General features: G+C 40.2%; 2 protein-coding genes across 3 annotated transcripts; both read right to left on the reverse strand.

Moving 5' to 3' along the window:
- Positions 1-939: 939 nt before the first annotated feature.
- csrnp2 (cysteine-serine-rich nuclear protein 2) lies at positions 940-9,824 on the reverse strand. Its single transcript, XM_085260250.1, has 5 exons — positions 9,133-9,824; positions 7,457-7,630; positions 7,079-7,341; positions 5,912-6,202; positions 940-4,038 (listed from the first exon to the last, which is right to left on the reverse strand). The coding sequence occupies exons 2-5, from the start codon at positions 7,614-7,616 to the stop codon at positions 3,097-3,099; spliced, it is 1,656 nt and encodes a 551-aa protein (XP_085116376.1). The 5' UTR covers positions 7,617-7,630; positions 9,133-9,824; the 3' UTR covers positions 940-3,096.
- Positions 9,825-11,258: 1,434 nt separating this feature from the next.
- On the reverse strand, positions 11,259-22,081 carry tfcp2 (transcription factor CP2). 2 transcript variants are annotated; one of them, XM_085259925.1, is made up of 16 exons: positions 21,710-22,081; positions 21,207-21,403; positions 20,129-20,280; positions 19,908-19,984; positions 19,119-19,224; positions 18,758-18,864; positions 18,330-18,482; positions 18,082-18,192; positions 17,483-17,571; positions 17,281-17,329; positions 16,718-16,811; positions 16,347-16,437; positions 16,114-16,226; positions 15,222-15,364; positions 11,563-11,614; positions 11,259-11,419 (listed from the first exon to the last, which is right to left on the reverse strand). In XM_085259925.1, exons 2-16 carry the CDS (start codon positions 21,326-21,328, stop codon positions 11,382-11,384), a joined length of 1,497 nt encoding a protein of 498 aa, XP_085116051.1. In that variant the 5' UTR covers positions 21,329-21,403; positions 21,710-22,081; the 3' UTR covers positions 11,259-11,381. The 2 variants fall into 2 exon arrangements, with proteins under 2 accessions (XP_085116051.1, XP_085116052.1); XM_085259926.1 differs by having other exon boundaries at positions 16,120-16,226; positions 21,710-22,080.
- Positions 22,082-22,345: the final 264 nt, after the last annotated feature.

The raw sequence follows: 22,345 nt of genomic DNA on the forward strand, positions 1-22,345 counted from the left end.
TCCTGCAACTAAAGATAGGAAAGGGCAAATATTTTTTGTTCCACAATTGGCTGGAACATCCACTGAACTGTAAATGTAAGAAAACGTCAAGAGGCATAGGCAGGGCAATGCTGAAATGGTCAGTTTGAATACTTAAACCCGTATCAATGACATTTAAAATAAAAAATAACAATAATAATGATTGTAAAAGAGGAAACCCGTTAACCTAGCTGGCATACTTATTATACATATATGTTTATATATCTGTTAAGTCGTTTAAAACTACAATTCGGAGCCATAGTTAACATGTGGCGCCTTAGATTTCTTAACGGTAACTGCAGAGAATGGAAGCCGTATCACAGATACTGTACTGATTTTATGCCGCCATCTAGCGGTGACACATCATATTGCACCGTGGACACCCATAAGTCGTAACACTTAACTAAATGAGAAGAAAGGCTTTTCGTTTTCCACTTCTACTTCATTTTCAATAATACATATTACGACATATTACCTGCTATTTTCACGCATTCTTCAGTCATTTTTTAAAAAATATAACAATGGTAAAGGCAAAACATTTAAAATAGGCACTAATAATGAAATCACTCAATTTTGCATTGCAAAACAATGAATGAACTGTGTTTCATTGAACTGTAGATTGTTTCAGTGCAAACTATTAAGAAAAATGTGATATACTTAGTTGTGTATTTCTGTTTTTACAGTCATGTCTGTGTTTTATGTGCATGCAACAAAAATTAAGTATTTAAAAAAATAAGTAAAAATGTATTTTTGTGAACTAAATTGATACATAATTGCGTGCTGATAATATCAAACCTTTCATTGTGTAATATTTTTATACTAATCGATTCTACATAATCTGTCTGAATTACTGCGATTACAAATACTCAGGAATGATAGGAGACTTATTATTCTTTATTAAAAAACACACAGAAACATTGATCCTTTTTGCAATGAGTAATTTATTGTTTTTACTTTTGTATAAAATCTTTTGTGTCCACTTTAGGCAACAGTTAGCATGAGAGTAGTTCTCACAGCTGTTAGATGAAGTCTAAACTTATGAGTCTTCTCAACAATCACACACCCCATTCACGCAGAGAAAACACACAATCACATAGTGTACTGGAGTTAATTCAGTGCAGTGGTCCCAAACCTAAGTTTATTAGTAGAAAGCCGAGGACAAAAGCTCAACAATAGGCAGCTTGTAATCATCATCACTTCAAAGATGGTACTATATCAAGGCAAGTCACGCAAACACAAAGAGCCACAATAAATCTGCAGCCTCACAATAACTAGAGGAGACTGCTTTGTTAGAATCTGATGGATGAAAGCATCATTTAATTAGGTTTGAAACCACTGCTTTGGTGCAACTTGTAAGCAGATTTAGATTAAGACAATTTCAAAACAAAAAAGGCAAAGAAAGACATCTGATACACGGCAGCACATCCTGTGTTCGGCGAGCAGTTACACAAAGCAACAGCTGTAATTATAGGCAACAAAACAAAGGACTGATTTTGTGTAAGAAGAGTCGGCACGCTTACGCAGATCAGTACTAATCAGACCGAGATTAGAAAAAAAGACACTGAAAGAGCAGAAATGCGGTACGATTGCATTTACATAATCATGAGACACCTCATTCCATAATCACCACATTAATGATTTTTGCAGTGCAGTAGCTATTGCGTTCCTACGAGAGGCTCTCTGGTACTTCTTACATCAATCAAGTGGAGAAACATTGTTTCTCGTGGTAATGGGGAGGAGATCCTGTAAACTGTAAATCTGTAACATCAGCACCTGTCATGAATGAAATACCAGCACCTCCCAATCTCTAATACAGTACATACCCTCCTCCCTCACTCAGACGTACAAATGTAAAGTAGATGTACACACACTCGCACACATACAGACGGAACATAAAACACGCAGATTCAGGTCGATGTCAATCTGATCCATAAATTACTAGCATCACATTGTTTCATATAATAACTACTTCCAACAGCACAGGCCTCAGTTTGACTTTGACTCTTACTGCTGTTTTCTTCTTGGGAAATTTGACTTGATTCAAAATCCTCGCTTTCTTATAGAACATCAATTAAAAAAAGACTAGGAAGCACTATTCTGGCAACTCATCATAACATGACATTATAATGTAGCAGTATGAAAAGAAATTACATTTCCTTTCATTCCCAAAGAAAACGAACTGCAACGACTTCAACTTCAAAACCAATAGTATAGTATCCACAAATGACACATTACTCGAAGAAATAATGTCATAGGCATTGCAACTACAAGTAAACTTTTTTTTTTTGTTTGACAAATCGACTGCATTTGTACGAGCAGTCCGAAGTGAGTAACAACTACAGCCAGTGCTAATTTCTGCTCTTTTTTAAAATTATTTTTCCTCCTCCTCTCAATGCGACAGAGCCACGACGTTTGCTGCCCTCATTTCGCAATGTGCATACAGATCAAAGAAACTTCATCTCTGTCCTGCACATTGCAAATGCATATACAGTACACAAAAACAAGTATTTCCAGGATTATTAGGTCTATTTTCAGGGGAAGGTTGGATCGGAGGCCTTCATTTGGCTTGATTACAGTGTGAGATTGCTGTAATGGAAAGTGAGCCGGTAAAGTATCAAAATACACCAGCTTCCTGCGCGCTGAAAAAACAATTTGTGTTTAGTGTTGACACCTTTATACATCACAAAACAAAAGGCTTATGTCAGCATTCACACACTGTATTTTCTGTTTGCTGCGCTGGAAATGAACAAAACACTACTCGCTGTACTCCTAATCGACTCCTACGCACAAGTGTTTCCGTGTTTTTTTCCATTAAGGCCGCATTCATCACCCCCAACAGAATTACCTACAATGTTGTCTTTGAACTGCATCCATATTACTTCTGGGGAGTGATCTGTATGTGCTTTCAGCATCTCTCCTCCTTTGTGTAACACTCAAGCTCATTCTTCACATATTTTATTGACACTCACTATAGGAGACCTGTAGTTATTTATGATAATAGCAGTAATACATGTAAAATGTGTAATTTACTCATCTTAGATGAAGCTATTGTGCAAATTATCTGCAGAGACGCTAGTACTAAACTTCAGGAGGCAGTGGATCTACTTCTTTCTTCATGCACGACTGCTCTTGGCACTGTTCTTCCGGGATCTTCTGCTGAGGACTCGCAGGCCTCTCCTCCACTGCTGCCACGCATTCCTCTGAGCACAGAATAACATCGGTCAAAGGCTTGTCTTCATGCTTATCTTCCTTCAGCTCCTCTCCTCCTTCTTGTTTCCTTTCCGCAAACTCATCTTCTCTTGCATCTTGTTCCCTCACCAAAGGCTCCTCCTGTTCAGCTTCCTCTGTTCTGGGCAGCGTCTCAAAGGCTCCAGGCTCTATGGGACTGAGTTGATAGTAGAGCAGGGAAGAGGAGTCTTTGAGGAGGTCAGAGGGGCTCTCCTCCTGGTTGTCAGTGATGCACAAGACCGTAGCCCCTGTAGGGAAAGGCCCCTGCAGGAGGACCTGCTCAACACCTGGAACTTCTGCCTGCTCAGGCAGCTCCCCTCCCAAGGCACTGGGTAGGAGGCAAAGAGGCTGCTCTGTGAGCCCATCAGCACTTAGCTCTGGCTGCACTGCTTCCCCTTCAGCCTCCTCCCTCTCCCTCCTCTCCTGCTCCTCTGCGCTCTGCAGGTGCAGCACGGCTGTCTCGTTCTCCCTCTCCAGTATATCCTGCTCCGCCAGAAGATCCTGAACCTCCACGACCGACTGCACTTCGCTCTCCTCCAGCTCAGAGTCCAGGCCAGCGACTGAAGAAAGGTCCGGTGAAGTGGGACACGTGGAGGAGGGGGAAGACAGCGGGTCTGATTCAGCATACTGGTCTCCCATTCCTTGTATGAGCATCCTCCTCTTCTCCACGTCCAGCTTCATGATGGTGTGCAGGTAGTGAGTTCTGACACGTAGAGGGTTGAATTCAATACGACCTGCTACGTTGCCGCAGCCATCCCTAGAGCAGCCACACGGGAAAGACATTCGATCCACCTGAAGAATAAGGCAGAGGTAGTTTACTCTCATTTCATCTTGAAAGTAAAATGCTTAAATACTGATTAAATTTACATAAGTTATGAAAGTGTTTACGGTTGTTCAGGAGATCTAGGAAAATCTAGGAAATCATGGCAATCAAGAGATAATCTGGTTACTGTGCAACAAGTCAGGCTGAGACAGAGATGTACTTCCTCCTAACAGGTAAAAATATAAGCAAATGAGACAAAAGATTCAGGTTATTATTTATACACCAGGTGTATAAATAAATGATAACACAATGTCTGATTTACTGCTTCATTCCGATGTTTTATGAATTCTGATTTCACTGCACTGATCAATAAAAGCGTGCAGCCGGTTCTGGATCAGATAACAGCATTGTAATAGTGAGGAAAGAGATAACAGAGCAAGCAGAATAAAGCATCTGCCTCTATAAAACACATCAAGTGAGTAAATTCTCAAAACTTTAACAAAGTTGCTCAACACAGCTTGCCTATGCATTCACACTGTTTAACTTGCTGCTTAAAAATGACCAAAGAATAAAGATATTCTTATTAGAATCACTGAACTGGTTTATTTAGCTGACATATATCTGCTCCCCAATTAAACGGGACCTTCCTTTCCCCGTGTTCCATCTAACCACCAGATTTCATGAAAAGTGCTAGAAACTGGCTTTGTATTTTGTTTTTTGGTTGTTTTTTTCATGATCGTGCTAAAAAGAAGAGAAGATTTAAGAAAAACCCCCCAGCTCTGATCACATCTCTTCGCCTCAGCACTCGCCTTAGCCGAGAAAAGAGAGAGAAAAAAACCCCACATAAAATCAGATGAATAGGCTTTTTTCATACCAGACATTTTAAGCTATCGTAGGGAGAGCACCAGTGTTATTAATAATATTAACAATGGCTCTGTTATACTCGAGAGCCCCAGAACGCCATGACAATGTGACAGCGAGCCGGCACGCAGCCTTCCACGAAACCAGCACACTTAAACAGAAGCAACAAAACAGGAGTCAGTCATCATTCGTTTCTATTATTTATTTACTAATGCGCTTCCCTCCCCCTGTGAAATGTCAAAACACCTACAAGTGAGTGAAAAACAAATTGAAAGGAAAGGAGGTTGAAGTCATCTGACGCCCTGTCTTTGGCTTTTTTGTGGGGAAGTGTGCGCTGCAGGCTAACAAGTTGTCACAATCTTCTCTTCTGCTACTGCGCTACATGTTTTTTCTCTGACAGACATAGGCTGAAGTCTGCCGGCAGAGAAACAGGATGACAGGAACTAGCGTGGCCGTAAATGAGGGGAGACACTGTTACGGAACAACCAAATATTTTGTATTTATTGTTATTTATTTTATCTTAGGGGAGAAACACTGAAAACCAGCATAAACTGTTTTAGTCAATTGTTGGGCATCTACATGCATCAGTGCTACTGAACTCTCCTGAGGGGATGAACACCATTCTTCAAAAAGATATTCCCTCATTTGGGGTCATAATGATGATGATGGTGGTGATGCTCTGCAACACATCTGACCAAAATGTCCCACAGGTCTTCAGCTGGGTTGAGATCTGTAGGCTGTAATGGCAACAGCGTGTAATTGAACTCAAAGGGGGCCATTGTAATCATGGAGGAGACCACTTCTCTCAGGATAGAAATGTTTCAGGATCACTCAGAGCAACTTTGGCTTGATTTGCAGTGAAACTTCCCTCTTAGCGTACAAGCAGCAAAATGTCACTCACAGTTTAATTCAAGAGTTCAATTCAAATAAAAGACAATTCAAATACTGCAAATGTGTTTTTGAAGTTTTTAGTCTCAGCAAACTGCAAAGAAGCTCTCCTCTTTCTGCAAATGCACCCAACTCGCTTTCAACAGCTCTTACCTGGCACTTAATACCAGCCTGGCTGCAGCCACAATGGCGAGGGTCACAGTACAAACGGCAGTCGCAGCCGCATTCCTCCCGAGAGAGGCGGATAGCTCGGAGCTCAGCTTTCTCACGCGCATCGATGCGGGTGATGCCGGAGGCTCGCAGGAGGGCTCGACGCCGTTTGGTGGGCAGCGGCTGAAGGAAGAAACAGTCGTCCACTTCCACGCCGTCCACGTCCTCATCCGACACATCGTCCAGAGTCAGCAGCTCCGCCTGAGCGCACTCCACCGTGCCGTTCCTTGTCAGCTGTGGACGACAGCGTGGAACTGTGAGCTGAGGTGAAAAAGGAACTGATTGCCTATTTTAAGCTCAAGTGGTAGATAAGTATCCTGAAGAGTGATACTTCAAAAACAATTATATTTGCAGCTGATTTAGCATTTTGAACAAAGGGTTTTCAAACGGAGAATGGTGAAGGAAGTACTGCGATCTTTATTTAAGAAAAGGCCTCAAAAAACTAAAACTCCTGCATAAATTAAAGGACACAAACCCAGATATGATTTAATGAAAATAAGCTATCATGAGAAAATTAGTAACTACTTGCTGTATTACATTGGTTAAGTGTTACATACACATTAGCTTGTATGTAAGCGTCATTTTACAGCTGGTCCAAACTGAACTCCTTTTAAATACTTTCTATTTTGGTAGTTTGGTTCACTGGTTCCCAGCCTGGAGGCCGGAGCCCTCCAATGGGTCACAAGATAAATCTGAGGGGATTATGACTTGATTTGTGGGGGAGGAAAGAAGAAAAAACTAAGTTTCACTAAATAAACACATATGCATCTTTTGTATCGCTCTTTAATCTGTGTGAATTTGTTTGAAACATCAGTGGCCTCAAACAGTTATTGAAGTAAAATTGTTTCAGGAGTTTAATGGGGGTAATTAGTCTTCAGCAGGACACCTAGCAACTCACAGGCATGGGAACTGTGGAAAGGGGCCCCAGCTCGACTGTTTTTGTACGGGGTCACAAAGCAGAAAGTTTTGTAAAGTCTTGAAGGACAGAGCGGAAGTACATGTACTGAGTCACTACTGCAAGTGGAGACATGCAAAGTGCCCACAGCTGGAAGATACTACTGTGCCTTGAATTTTGACCCTCTTGGGGCACGACTGATACATCTAATCTACCTTCATCTTGCGGGCATTCAGCTTCTCCTGGCGCAGGTGCTGTTGCAAAGTGTGCCGGTGACTGGTTTCCTGTTCGCGTGCAAACTCCCCCAGTGTGTAGTGTCTGATGGAGGAGTGGTGACGGGCCATACCCAGGGAGCTGCCCCCTTGGCTGGGCACGCTGGTGAAGCCCTGCCGCCGGGGGAAGTAATACACCGTCACCAAATCAAAACGTACACGTTTCCCCCCTGGTGACGGCTTGTGCTGCCTGAGGATAGAGGTGGCTAAAGCGGGGAAAAAGGGAGAAAGATTTTCAATACAGTCTTACACACCAAATACTAAATACTTGCGTTGATTAACTGTTCAGTTTCTTTCGACTTCCTTTAATGAGATTCTTACGGGTAAATGCAGTGCTAGAGGGAGGGTTGAGGCTGTCACAGCTGTCAGCACTGTCACTGCTGGAGATGTCATCGTCAGAGTCCTTAGGTGTAGAGAATGGAGAGCTGTTGTCCACCTCTTCATATCTTCGTTTGAGGCTGAGGGACGAACCTGCCTCCATGGAAACTTAAGTATCTGGGGGCACAGAGGAGCACAAAAAAACATACCCGGCACCAGTAAATGTGTTTCAAAAGATGTGAACACATGACACATTGTGATTTACTACCACAGAAACAAAATGCTCGTGTTGTCACTTAGAGAATGAGCTAATTTTTTTATCAAACTGTTCCTGTGTAAGGTCAGCCCTTGACAACACAAACAGAACAAAAAGGTGACATCTGCTCGCTCCTGCCTCCTTTCATCTGTATTCCAGCTCCATCATTTCGTCTGTGTGGCTCCCATCTCACATGAAATCCGACTTTGAAATTATCAAGTCTGAAAATGTAACCATGGCAACTAGGCAAGCACAGTTTATGCAAGCAGCCTTGAAGCAAATAATGTCTGTGGCTTCACAATCTGTTTTTACCCCTAAAGAAAATCTGCTATAAACTGAGTGTAGGGGGAGGGATGGATATGGGTGAATTTGAAGGAGGGAGCTGATCACTTGCATCTGTAGGAGAGGTCAAACAAGGTGAATGAAAGCAGCTAAATACATGTCTGATGTTACACTGTGTTATGTCCTGTGCATTACACAGGCATCTGCATTCACACAGATACATTCCAAATAATTATACATCAATATTAACACCGATGATTATGTCCCATAGAGACACTATATCCATCTACCTTAAACCTACCATATTACTACCATACATCCTATAGTGTGAACCAGCTACTTCTCAAGGTAATTCATATTTTACTATGCAGCATGCTACTGCCTGCAACATATTGTAATGTCATACCAAATGGAGCAACTCCCATTCTGTAGTTTTTCATTCAGTTTTTTTTAAGTGCTTGCAGGAGAATGTTCAAACTGACACGTACATTTATAGCATAATTTATGTAATAACTACACAATTAAATTTGTCCTTCAGCTAAAAAGAGAAAAGGGATGTGCTGATACCAAAAAGCTGCTCAAATGCAGTCTAAGTGATCTTTCCTGGAACTACTTCTGAGGGGGGGAAAGTCCAAAATTATCTAATCTATGTCCTAATAATAATTATGACCATTAAAGACTAATACCTTGACCTAATTTCAACAAAATTACCCACCTTGACAGGCTGTAAGGGACAGGGCCTAACCTGTAAAGATGCAGCTGTGGTTATGACACCAAATGTGTGCCCTTTTTTAAAAACCAGAGTAACACATCTGACATTAAATGTTTATTTCAGTTTAGGAATTTAAGGCTTTTCTTTCAGGACTTAAGTTTGCCTTTGACATGTTACAGGATGTTTACCGACAGGTGTGACTTCACGGTATATTACCCGTCAGGGACACGCAGTTTAGAGGAGCTATTTGTTTAAATGTGGACATACAGACTGACTGTGTTGGGGGAGGTTAGATATTGCCAGTCTGACAAGGCAAGGCTCTCTATCTGTCTCTCTCTCTTTCCATTTCACACACACAGAGAGAGAAAAAGAGCCACACAGAGACACAATGGCAAACCGCCCGGTTAATGAAACACTAAACCCACTTACCTGGGGCAGAAACAGGGACCCTTATTCCAACCAACTCGTAGGTCGTTTCTGTTTCCAATAGGAGCTGCACATCAATCTTTCAACGCCCTATGAGACGCTCTTTTATGCCAAAACCGAGATCCCTGAACGAGTATCCAGACTGCAACCGTGGAGCCGAAGTAATCTGGATGAAAGCTTGCGTGATTGTCAATTTGCAACACTTATATTTGGCTATTTCAGGCTACTTAGGCTTCATGCTCATTGTTCTGCACACTGAAAGATGACGAAGAAAACGGGAGCTGTGCAAGACCGGCGGGTTTTATTTAAATGATGCATTCCTATCTATTTAAAGGACAGACGATAGGAAGAAGGGGCGTCATAGGGTTAGCTGCGCTTTATTCTCCAACATTTTTCGGTGCAGCATGAATAATGTAAGACCCTCAGTGTCTTGTCTTCCTGATGTAAGCCTTTAAATGGGTGTAATGGAGAAATCCGCTGACATCTGTGTTCGTTTATCCTTTTCTTCTCGCCGGGGCGGGTTCAGTCGTCTGGGCTTACTTCGCCGTCTTCTCGCAGTAACGGTGCGCTCTGCTCTTTATCGTTTGGTGTCAAAATCTTGCAGGTTTTCTAGCGAGAAGACGCCTTTCTCCCCGCTTCGCCCCGGCCCCGTTTGTTACAATGTAACAATGGAGGTAGAAATTCTTCCCTGTAGCTGTATATATACTTATTGTGACATCACGGGCATGTCCTGCGCCGGGGTATGCTGGGAAATGAAGTATCTATTCAGTTTTTTTCCTGTTTCTTTGTTCATATTGTGCAGAAGCAGATGTGCAAAGCACGAAACCGTAGTGCGCTAAATTAACCTGCATTTAAGCTTAATTTGGTTAACAGTATATGACATGCTAAAGTCTAGTCAAATGTAAGTGACTAGGCATCCACATCTGTACACCAAAGGGACAGATGTGGAGCCTGTGCTAGATAGTGCCAATAAAATATCATGTCTCCTTTTTTAGGAAAGCTTCAAAACATTTAGTTTAACACTATTTCATATTTTTAAAGAAAGACAGCAAATAGCAGCCAGTACATGGTTACGTTTTAATAATGCCAATGAGATGAGGGGCAAATACGGCTATCGAGCCATCAATTCCATTTACAAAATACTCAACATAAACCATATTATTCACATTAAGCTCTGTCCTGCCGCAAAACTTATTTATTAGCATTTGTAACATCCAAAAAAAGGAAGCAGAGTAGATGTAAGTACGTAAAAAATAATTTTTTTAAATGTCAAAAAAAACATGATTCATTATTTTTAAATTATTTTAAAACAATGATCTATTTCAAAATTATGATGGAAATGACCAAAAAACAAACAATAAAACGCCGGTGTGCTAAACAAGCTCATAGATACAGGAAGCAGATGGAGACAATTTGCTGGTGTTACCACGGAGATCACTAACACAGACAGTGCTTATCATCTTTTAAGACGATTAAGTAACAATCACATGTGCCAGTAAGCATTCTAAACAAACTGTGACAATCTAACAGTGTTTAGTAGCCTTTTTTTCCACAGAAGTAACAGGCAGACATTGTTAGCTTTCAAAGGAACCTCGGATATTTGGAAGGGCAGCTGGATTCTAACGGTTTCCCTTAATTGTCCAGTTGTTAATTTTAATACCTGTTGTACTATGATTCAACTGAGTGGTTGTGTTTCTTGCAGACTGGCTTGGATTCGATAAGGCAACCGCGCATGAAGAGGAGGACTCATGCTGAATTGCAGGCTGAAAGTCAAGTACTGTCATCTTAACAGTCATCATTTCTTTTGTTTTTTTTAAAGAGAGAACAAACAGCTGAACTCGAAGCAAAGAGTCTTGGCACGCCAGATGGTCAGGTAACAAACAACAGCAGATGTAGTGCCATTAACCTCCTTCTTGAGATGTAACCAACAGAGGGAAATGCAACCATTTAAGTGAGCAAACGGCAGGTAAGACTTCACTGTGGAATCAGAGTCACTCCCTCAAAAGTCAGACGATAAGGTAAAGTTAAAAGAGGGGCAACTGCTTCAGTCGCATCCTCCTCCTAGCTGCCTCACAAGGTTTTTTTTTGGGGTTGTTGTTTGTTTGTTTTTTTTGGGGGGGGGGGGGGGGGGGGGGAGGGGGTGCATCTCCATAAAGGAACAGCAAAAAGTACAAAGCTCTAGAGCTCTAGAGGGGCTGACTGAACCAGGACTAAACAAGAGAGAAGGACTCGACAACTCTCCTGCCTGGGATTCACTTTAAGATTATATGGTAGCCGTCACTTGTGTCATCTGAAAAAGAAAGGAATAGGAATCAAAATAAAAATAAAAAATATCAGGGAAACATACTAAGATAAACTTGCAGCAAGACTATAACGCTAAATACCGTTACACTACCACTACCACACTATCATTTTTTGCTGCCATAGTCATACCTTTCATTGTGTCCAAAACAAAACAAACTTCATCTTGGAAATTCTGAATCATCTGTTGAGAGGAGAGGAAATGATTATGCAGGTGGGAAAACAACAATATCGTTTGCAGGTTTATGCTTGTGTAAGCTCTTGAGACCGTAAGTTGACCATATTTCTGTCTTTCTTTGAAAATCTTTTAAGACATACAAAAAGCTACAACTGACAAGTCGTTAGCCAACTGTTTCAATTGGCTGTTTTTACATATGTACTGCCTGGCTCCCTCAACAAAAGGGGGGAAAAAGTCATAGTCTAAAAATGAATTGGGCAACTTTTAGCTTTTATAACGACACATATTTACTGTGGTATCATTTCGATCGGGTTAAGTAATGCAACATTTAGTTTTGTCCTGAGTTGGATTCATTTTTTTAACTTGTATGGATGATGAGAGAGTCGGACCGCTGTGTGAAGTCTTCCCCAGCATATCCCAAAGATTCTCACTCGGGTTAAGATGTGGATGAGTGTGAAAATGATGTGTCACGCTGCCTGAACCACTCTTTCACAATTTGAGCCTCATGAATACTGGCATTGTCATCTCAGAATATGCTGTACTATCAGAGAGATGAAAAAACAAAATCTGCTGATGAAAACAAATTTAGTCATTCAATAGATTCAGGTAGTCAGCTGACTCTGGACCTAAATCCCAAATCCACAAGCTTGTAATGTAGGCACTAGTCTTGATCGGTGCATCACTTCATCCACATGTCTTCCTACCAGGTTCATTGGCATTGAGTACTACACCATCTGAGAAACTATGACATAACAGTCTTTTCTAATTCTGTTTTACTAGTATTAAGCACAGGCATATAGACGAGTTTGTCCTTAAAAGAGGCTCGTGCACCTCTCAAATGGCCGCATGGTATCAGCTGCAGCTGAGATCATCATCTCAAAAACAAGAGCAAGCCTCACTCCAGATCATGTCCACTGCAATCATGAATTCATGAACCGAATCATCTGTAAACTTGGGAAACTGTTTTTTGGACTGGAAAACAAACTTTTTAATTTAATTCGAAGCTTTATTTGAACATATAGACTGAAGCCAATTTTAGTTTAGTTTAGTGGAGATAAGAGTTATAATCATTGGCTAATTGACTAATTAAAGAAATTGGCAGATTAGTCAACTACCAAAATAATCTTTAGTTGCAGCCCTACTAATTAGCATTACTACTGAGTAGTTATTTTAAGGCTACACAGCTGTTCAGTTATAACTCCTTGAGTTCTCTTTGCATTGTGGGAAAATGCTTTTACTTTCACTATTAAAACATAGCTGTCTATTCCACTGCTGTTTTTCCCCCCATTGATCTTCAAACATTCAGGATTTATTCCAACCACACTTCTTTCTCCAAGATGGTGGTTCACCACTATCCTTCCAGTTTTTAACAAAGCGTTGCACAGGTTTTAACCCACTTTTAGTAGTTTAAGCAGTATCCTTGGTTGTTTTCTTTGTTTGCCAATAACGTGATCCAACATTTCCTAACAAATTTCCATAATAACAGGATGTCTTCTAACATGGGGTAAATAACCCCATGTTGAAACTCACAAATGACTGTCGTTTGAGCCAGGCAGCATTAAAAAAAACAAAACAAAAAACTGTATAAAAGTATGAGAACAAAAACTTTAAAGAAGTTAACAAGTCGTGTTATTATCTTCTGGTTCTTTTCTACTTTTTTAAAAACATTTGCCTGTCCTGTTGATATCGATCCACTAGAGCTGGGCGATATGAGATTTTTTCATATCACGATATGTTTTTTTCATTTCAGGCGATAACGATATCTATCACGATATAAGCCAAATAACTATATTTGTAAGATTTAAATGTGCCGTTGCTCACAAGTAAAATGTGAAATAATCAGCAGCTTGTTTTTATTTAAATATTTATTTCCCATAATAAGTTCAACAGGGTAGATGTACTTAAGGAACATGAGACTTTTTCAGATAAATAAAGGCAAATATTGCAAACTACACAAAAGGCAGCCGCTAAAGCGTTTAAGTTTCAAAATAGGACAAACAAAAACAGACTAAATTGTCAATTCCACTTAGAAACAAAATATTAATTCTAAAAATAAATCTTAGTTTGTTTTACAGAAGAACAGACAAAACTAACTTTTGTCAGTATCAAATAAACTGAGAACTAAAAGGAAATTCTCAATCTCTCCTTGTAGTATAGCTGAGCTTTTCAAACAGTTTTAACAGTTACTTTAGTCTGACAACAGCCGAATGACGAATTAGCGCTTCCAGTCAGAGACTGAGGCTACGTCCACGCGTACATGGGTGTTTTTGAAAACGGAGATTTTCCGTTTTCGTTTTAAAAAATAATCCCGTACACACATAAAGGCAGAAATGAAGGAAAACGCTGCTATGAACATGCCAAAGCAGCAGGTGGCGCTAGATTCCTAACCGTGCAGAAATGTTGGCCAATCAGAAGTCTAGAAGCCTCGGTGGGAAAAAGTAAACAAAGCTGGGGCATAGAAGCAGAACAGAGTCGTATGTGTGGAGGGACAGTAACTGTGTGTATATGTAAGCATTTAAACACTGCAGAGAGTAGAATTAACAGTATTGTAGAAATTCATTTCACCGAAACAATAACGTGGCGCACAGTGTGACGCATGCACCAGTTTATTGTATTTCCAGACTTGCTTTCGGCACAATTTACAGTGCACGCTACTCTGTTTTTTGTCAGACTTGAAATAGCCGAAATACCTTCACACTACGGAACTTCTATGGCTCTTCCCTTCGACAATCTCTCCGGCATTGGAACCGTCATCTGTTTTCTCTTCGGTCACGCTCGGTAGATTTTTCTAGTCGGCACACTCATTTCCTCCATTACGTGCTGGCTCCATTACCCAGGGCAGCTGTGGCTACAACCGTAGCTTGCCTCCACCAGTGTATGAATGTGAGAGTGAATGAATAGTGGCATTGTAAAGCGCTTTGGGTGCCTTGAAAAGCGCTATATAAATCCAATCCATTATTATTATTATTATTATTATTATTACCCACTGCCTGCTTCCCAAACAAACACACGTGTGGCTTGGCACTTGTGCTGTACGTAACAAATCACGCGACGTGACGCTGCGGCTGTGATTGGTTCGGCTCTGCGCTACTTAGTTTGGATTGGCTGACCTTTTTTTTAATTTTTATTTTATTTTAAGAGGACAAGAGCGGCGAAGTCTATCGCGATAGCTTAATTTCTCTATCGAGTAAAAGTTATATCGCGATACATATCGTTATCGTTCTATCGCCCAGCTCTACGATCCACTAATTAAGGCAGACTAAATGTGATTTGTTGCTCTCCTAATGGTGTGTGCATATATATTTTCATGCAGGAAAACTCCTGCATCCTCCTGTTCCTCTCTCCTGTGAATATAGGTACATTTACATAGCTCCACTATTCTGTCTGTGCAACTGCACTATTAGCAATTAACATCAGAGTTAGCTACATGGATCCAGTGCAACATTTAATTTTACCAAATCAATCCACCCAACCCACCCCAGGCGCAAGATCTACCAGTTTTCCTGGGGAAACCCTGTGCTTGAATTCATATATAATAACAGCAAGTCTCTACTGATTCAAAAAGTGCAAATCTTCAACTCACAGTAAGATCATAAGAGGGGGATTGCCTTACCTCATCACTAACCAGCACATGGATGCCAGTAGGGCCTTGTTTAAAGATCTGATTGATCTGCCTAGGTGAGATGCTGAACAGATGAGCAATTTTCTCTGTCAGTTCTGTAACCGTGAGTTCCTCCAGGTAAATGGCGTGATATACTGCAGAGAGAGAAACAGAAAGGTTAACACAAGCTAAACAACAAAGGACGCTCACTAGATATTAGGCATACTCAATTATAGCGAAACTAAATCATAATTGTTGCTTAGCCTTCAGAAGAATAATAGTGCGGGGCTATTTCCTGGCTGGGCACCTGTGAATGGTTTAGATCCTTAATATTAGGCTACAGTCACTACAGTAGACTAGAATAACACTGGACAGACATGACCAAAAGTTTTGTCACCACGTGCAATCAACTTGTTATCAGCCTGCTTATGGAAATGGTCATTTTGAACAGACAGACCAGGTTTGAGATCACTGTGTTAGCATTCTGTCTGCATTTAAAATTTAGACAACAATTTTTTGCACATCCTTGCCAATCTTTAGAGACTCTCCAGTTAGTATGAGTCCGACAAAGATGGTTTGGAAGAAGGCCTCCTCCCACCTGGCAACATTTCCATTTGCCTTGAATTAAAGTGGTCAACAGTTGGTTGTGACAACTACTTGCAACAGTCCCAGACATAAAAATATTTTTTAATGCAATCACTTGCCAACCACCAGTTTTTCCTGTTTACAAGGAGGTTGCAATCCTAGCTTTACTCTAGTGTGACTGAGGCCCCTCAAAATAAAAATTAAAAAAAGAGAATAAGAAAAACTTTATTAACCCCAAAGGGAAATTCATTAGATTAAAAAAAACGTTTGGACGTCAACAAAGATAATGATTAAATTAACATAAATTAAATGAACATACACTGACCAAAGAAAGCGCTGGCAGCAGCATCTCCATTTTCATGTTTCGGATGCTGTTCCCGTGCCTGCTGAGATTCCTGGCAAACATAGATGGTGAGTCTTGGACGTACCACCCTGAATTCAAAGAGAGAAACAACTAAAATGCAGATGCCTAAAAACATTCATACTCTTTTTTTTTTATAAATTAGGTAAATTATATATCCTAAGAAGGTAGGAAAATTTAATATAACCCACCGTCCTTTAAGTGCATTGAAGAGTCTTATACCATCAGCTGGCCCACAGATCTGAATAACATCCTCCCTGGTCAGCTTCAACAGGTCTACCCCTGGTACACAAAAGCAGATCCTATTCTCAGTCTCTACAAACACACGGTTGCTTTTACATAATTCGTTTTTAAATCAACGAATTATGATTCAAATTTGTCTTGTCATCTTTTACCTGATTTTAATTCTCATGTCTCCTTCAGTAAAGCACTCTGAATAACCTCTGGATATAACAAGGTGCTACTTAAATAAATGAGTACATTTCCAGAAAATATCTTTCTAGTTTCACATTAAAGTGCAGCCTTTTATCTTATGATATGGCCAAAGAGGTAACCATATTACCTGAGAAGTTAGTGAAGAGTCGACAGAAAGGGGAGAAGCGGTTTCTATGAAGCCACTGTTGTGCATCCTGTGGTGTTGCTGTTGGTAACAAATTCTGAAAAAGAAAAAAGAATTCATCAAAATACTCTGACATAAGCAACCGTGTCAGAGACCGTGTCACCATGGTTACCCCATCAAGTCAATTTGTAAAACATAAAAAATATTAAAATTGTAAACACACATCAATGAAGATTATCAAGAGCTGCTGGATTTTACCTTAAAAGGCAGGATTTTAGAGACAGGTAAAACTCATTTCAAAAACTATTTAGATATAAGCACGATGAGCTACATCATATCTGAATCTGACATATATATGACTCAAATCAGATATATATCAAATGCATTCTAGTTACACACTGAGTCATATTTTATACTTGCTAATGAATCTCATCCCAGGCAGAAGTTTAACACCCAGATGTCAGCTTTGCATTTGAGCTTATTAAAATGCAGTTGCTTGGTGTGGCGGGAGGTAAGCAGCCGGTAAAATAAATCCAAATAAATCCACAAACTAAAAATGAACTTACATCTGCCACCTGAACAACAGGCTCAGGCTGGTGGTTTGGTGACCCGTTTCTACAAAGGATGAAAAATGTATCAGTTAGAAAGAAGCAATAACAACAAACTCCACATTAAGAAAAACGTAGACCTCATGTGTTGCCCTTACTAAACAAATAAGGCCACTACATGGATTTCATAGTGATTTTTAAAGTAATCCAGGCAGCATACCCTTCAGCCACTGGAAAGCTGTTGTGGGTGCTATTGAAGCCAGGAGATGGGGAGTTGTTGACATATGTGACCTCAGGCCAGGGAGAGCACTATAAAAGACCCAACATTTGTGTTACTGTAGCGTCTACATACATCACCAGTATTTTTGCTGCCAGTAGATTTGATCTTAGGTTTCAATTAAACTGAATTTGAGCCAAACTCCTTAAGTGCTTAGGAAAATGGATTTAAAAGATGGATGATTCCACATCCTTTGTGTCTCGCTGTGTCTGCGTCTCTTCCGCAAGTGTCAAATCACCTGTTATTTCCTAGTAAATACTTTTTAAAATCTGAGGTTAAAATGACAAGCTCATTAGTCACTTCAAGAAAAAAAACAAACTAAGAGTTATTTCTTTTGATAACCGATTTATCACAAAAACATTCTCTGGTTATGCTTAGAAAAAATGTTTTGTTACTTTTTTTAAAATAAGTACATAATATAGTTTGACAGTAGGCTAACATCAGCAGTCTAGTTAATTAGATTAAGTTAAAATTCATTTTGATTTCCTTTAAACTACTTTTATCCAAGCAGTGATTACTGCTTTGAGCTCTTATATGCTTACCTCTGTCAGGATTGTGGTTTCATAGGAAGGCTGGTACTTTTCCTTTTCCTGTGGCGCCCTCTTCTCCATCTTCTCCCTGTCTGTCTTCTGCTTTCTGTCTGCACCTTTAGGCTAGAACACGTCAAGTGGAGGAAATAAAGATGGTGAATATGGACAGTACTACCACAGGGACCAAATACAACATTTGCACTGGGGTGCATTATAGATTTTATTTCAGATTTTCTCTTTTTCCATGTCATTCCTCTGACCTTGAAGACTTTGACCTGACAGGAGGCAGAGTGAAGATGTTCTGTGTACTCTCCATTCTCGTTCTCCTTAAACGTGTCAATCTGGATGCGGAAAGGCACGCCCTTTTCTCCGCCATGCTTCCGCATGGTGAATTCTGTGCTAATGCAGTGAACCTAAAAAGGAAAGGAATATGAAAACAAAATCTACACAAGACTGATGACCTAACTGTAATATCAACAAATCATGCCAAAAGTGTAACATTAGTAAGTGCAGACTGACATTCAGTTTACTTGTGCAATAAATGAGTAAACCAAATGTAAATAGGCTCATCTCCGTCACGCCAAAGCACTCTAAACTGCCTCATATCACTATTGTTCATTTTAATTTAATAATACAGAGAATAAGAATTAATGACACAATCATTACTATGTGTTGCCCATCAAGCTACCTGGATAAAAACTGAGGTTCGTTTTGATGGGTCCCAAAGGAACTCCACCGTGTTAAGCTGAGTGGGGTTAGCCCTGGGGTCAATTATCCCCACTGACATCGGGATATCTGCAATGGATCAAAGCAAAACAAGCAGTTATCAAAGATGCTTTTGATATACACCATCTTCTCGTTATTGCAACCATGAGTATGAATTTCCGGTTTTGGTTAACAGTTGGTATCCTGAATTTACTTTCTGCAAAAACTATTTCATTGTTAGCACACATACAGGGCTACACAGCAACCACCTTGCAAAGCACAAATTCAGTATAATAAATACCTGATCTTTCTGTTAGCTTTTTAAAAATATTTTTAATGCTCACCCAGGTCGAGAATGCGATCCCCTGGCCTGTTCCAGCGCCAGCCTTCCAGCTGCTGGTGCTCTGTGTATTGAAGTCGTCGGTCATGAAACACCACACGAATTATGCTCTGAAATTCAGAGAAAGTAATTTTTACTGAAGGATTAAAGAGAACATACACTATCGTTACCCTGGTACCCCAGCACAAGGGCTTAGTTCAGCCTTGCAATAAAGCGATGTGATTAGCTTGCCTAACTACTACACAATATAAGATTCTAAGCAATTTACAAAAGGCTGGTGTGAAGGAGATTCATCCAGATGTGGTCTTTGTTCCAAAACCTTTCCCTAGTGGCCATTTCATTCCCCATAAACACTTCAGCAATAAACAATAAAACAGATCTTAGCTGTTAGACTGTTTTTAATCTCTAGGTATAGTTTTAATGCTAAGAAAATGTCTTTGAGACTTTTGAGACTACAGACAACTGGCTGAGAAGTTGGCTGAGACACACACAATCTGTATTTTACACCACTGAAGAGATGCTTCTGACACACTGAAGAAACCTTCAAAGTAAAAGTTGATTAAAATTCATATTACACTGAATATAGAAATGTAATCACACAAAAATGAATCATCCATTAATTTCATCTAACCCTGGAGTTACTTATTCCATTCTACTCGCAGCCCCCTGGGATTTTGTGAAGCATGGCTGGATGCAAGATGAGCCATTGGCTGGAGCTTTTCCAATAATATTTATACAGGTTTACACTAGCAGCTGCTGGATTATGCAAATATATTTTTAAAGATTTTCTTACCTTCACCATTTTGCCAGTGATTTCTGGAAGTTCCCCAATTTTCCGATTGTCAAGCATTCTAATTTCATAGGATTGCCCTGCAATGACAAGTCCACATAAAAAATAAATATATATGTAGGCAGCTGAATTTTCTCTCAGCAGCTTTTGACTTTGAACTCTTAGATATCATTAAATTTGCACAAAGTTGAAAAGTACACAGCAGCTGGGATCCTGATGCTGACCTTGGTTGAGGTAGGTGAGTGTTTCATCATGCAGTTTAACGGCTGGCGAGGTAGGTGCACACAGAACATACTGAAAGGGTAGGATCTTGTTGTCACTGTCCGGTGGGAGGTTGGACTCCTCCTGTTTGAAAATGGGAAGGGCAAGTACATCGCTGCAGAGACAAAAGAAAAACAAACTCGGTAAGCCGCCAAATTCTTATCACTTCATTATGCAATACAGAACATCTTTTATTCAAACAGGGCTTCTTTCAAAGATTTTACAGAAAACCAGTCTAAACACTTATACCTACTGAGCCTCATGATACAAAAGGTCTCCCTGTCATTACTAGACAACACTTAAAACTGGCTGGAGAATTATGGTGTTCTCTAGCTTCACAGCTCAGTAACTACAATGGAGGCAACACTACCAAATACCAAGGTATCCAGTCTACATGTCACTGTTCCTCTCCACACAAGAATTTCTGAAACAAGCCACCACTTTCAACAGTTTTAATGAGCCAGAAAAGCATACAAAAACAGATGGGGGTTGGTGCAAAGTACTTCAATCAGCAAAAAATATTTTCTTTAAACTTTTAGATGAGCTACAGCAAATGAAAAAGCACAGAAGTGTCTGCAGATAATTACACTAATGAATTCAGGATATGCTACAGAGTGATAAGATAGATCAAATGCCCCAGGGAACTATTTTCTTCAAAGACTATTAGACTCCAGCTAATATTCTCCAAGTAATGTTTTGGCTTTTCACTTTATCTGCACATGGCATTTAATTCGCACGTCTGCCAGCATGAAGAGATTTTGCCACTCAAACTGCCCACGTAGCAGTCAGAAAATGGGAAACACTGCACATAATGGATGCACCTAATCACTCATCTTTAAATTACGCAAAATGTCCAAATGAATTTGACATGAGCAGCTGTCTGAAGACAAACTACAAGATAGCTTACATCTTTAAAAAAATAAAGAAACCAAAACACTGTTCAACACTGTTTAATCTAATAAATTACCATATGGCCCATTATAAATGTAGCACTGGCTGCATTCAGTAAAAGGCCTTACCCGTCCAAAACTCATACTGTACCTCATACTGTACGCCCCCGCACCGAGTTCCTGGCCAATGCCGGACAGACTGGCATCAAAGTCCTGGACCAGTCCGGACTCAATCACTTCATCCGTGAGAGGCAGTTTCAGAGCCCACGCCATGGTGACGGTGTGGAGATTTTAACGGAGTGCAGTTCCGGTTGAAACTCGAGGCAAACGTTATCAGTTTCTCACAGCCTTTCAAGATTTAGAAGAGAAAGTAAAAAAAAGCGTGAGTGTGGCTCTGATGTTTAAAAAACAGTGGATATTTCTGTGTTTATTAGCAGGACATTCCCCCAAACATGTTAAAAACACGAACCAGTCAGGTGTCATTAAGGAAAGCAGCGTTCCCGTGGTTAAAGATAACGGTAGTCGTTAACACACGTTTTATGTAACTGTGTATTGCTTACACACACAAACTTGTGTCACGCTAAAATACACTTTATGTCTTTACCTTTTTTTTTATTCACATAGTAAGTAAGTCATTGGAACTGCAAAGCTTACCTTTAGGTGGGAAGTGTGACTATTTGGTAATAACTGCAAGTTTTACGCCATCATGTCACGCTCCTTCGCCCAAGCGCTAAAATAAACATGTCGAGCTAACACCTTAGCTGCGTAGCCTGCCAGTTCGTTCAGCTAGCAGGATGCTAGAAATCATTAAAACGTCCCGGGATGCTAGTCCTTCTCTAGCTTATTCTGTGGTTCGGTTTATTTGTGGTTAGCATATCTATACGTAAAAAGTGGTCAAAATCGCACGAGATGTTTAAATATATGTATTATAATGTCTTGCTTTTGTTTGTTTATCTAGCTTCCTCGGGAAAGGAGCTGCCGTAATTTCCGTTCCGTCTCCTTCTTTGTATCGTCTCAGAGTGCTAGCAAACACCGTTGTGACTCATTACCGCCACCCTCCGCTGAGGTCATGGCTGAAATAACCAATGACTGTTGCTTATAACGTGTCAGTGACGACAAATAATGCTTTTCTTCTTTTACTTTTTTCGGCAGCTCCCTTTACTGGGGCATTTTCCTTAAAATAAACCATATACAACAACCAGAATAAAACATAATGTCATTTACCACACAAGACCATTCCACTCAGCTGGATTCCTAAATGACAAATATCCACAGGGCATTTCATCCATC

This window comes from Mchenga conophoros, linkage group LG20 (assembly GCF_057382185.1).
Source record: "Mchenga conophoros isolate Kocher_MC1m ecotype Shallow Benthic linkage group LG20, M_conophoros_male_GT1.1, whole genome shotgun sequence".
NCBI lineage: Eukaryota > Metazoa > Chordata > Actinopteri > Cichliformes > Cichlidae > Mchenga > Mchenga conophoros.

What these genes read in the sequence shown, in the direction of transcription:
- tfcp2 (XM_085259925.1), bottom strand. Translation starts at nt 21,328, where the DNA reads ATGGCGTGGGCTCTGAAACTGCCTCTCACGGATGAAGTGATTGAGTCC. An exon ending in GGATCGCATTCTCGACCTGG is followed by an intron (nt 18,865 to 19,118) that starts GTGAGCATTAAA and finishes GATCCATTGCAG; the next exon opens with ATATCCCGATGTCAGTGGGG. An exon ending in TTCAATGCACTTAAAGGACG is followed by an intron (nt 16,227 to 16,346) that starts GTGGGTTATATT and finishes CTTTGAATTCAG; the next exon opens with GGTGGTACGTCCAAGACTCA.
- csrnp2 (XM_085260250.1), bottom strand. Translation starts at nt 7,616, where the DNA reads ATGGAGGCAGGTTCGTCCCTCAGCCTCAAACGAAGATATGAAGAGGTG. An exon ending in TGAATGCCCGCAAGATGAAG is followed by an intron (nt 6,203 to 7,078) that starts GTAGATTAGATG and finishes TGTCGTCCACAG; the next exon opens with CTGACAAGGAACGGCACGGT. An exon ending in AGGCTGGTATTAAGTGCCAG is followed by an intron (nt 4,039 to 5,911) that starts GTAAGAGCTGTT and finishes CTTATTCTTCAG; the next exon opens with GTGGATCGAATGTCTTTCCC.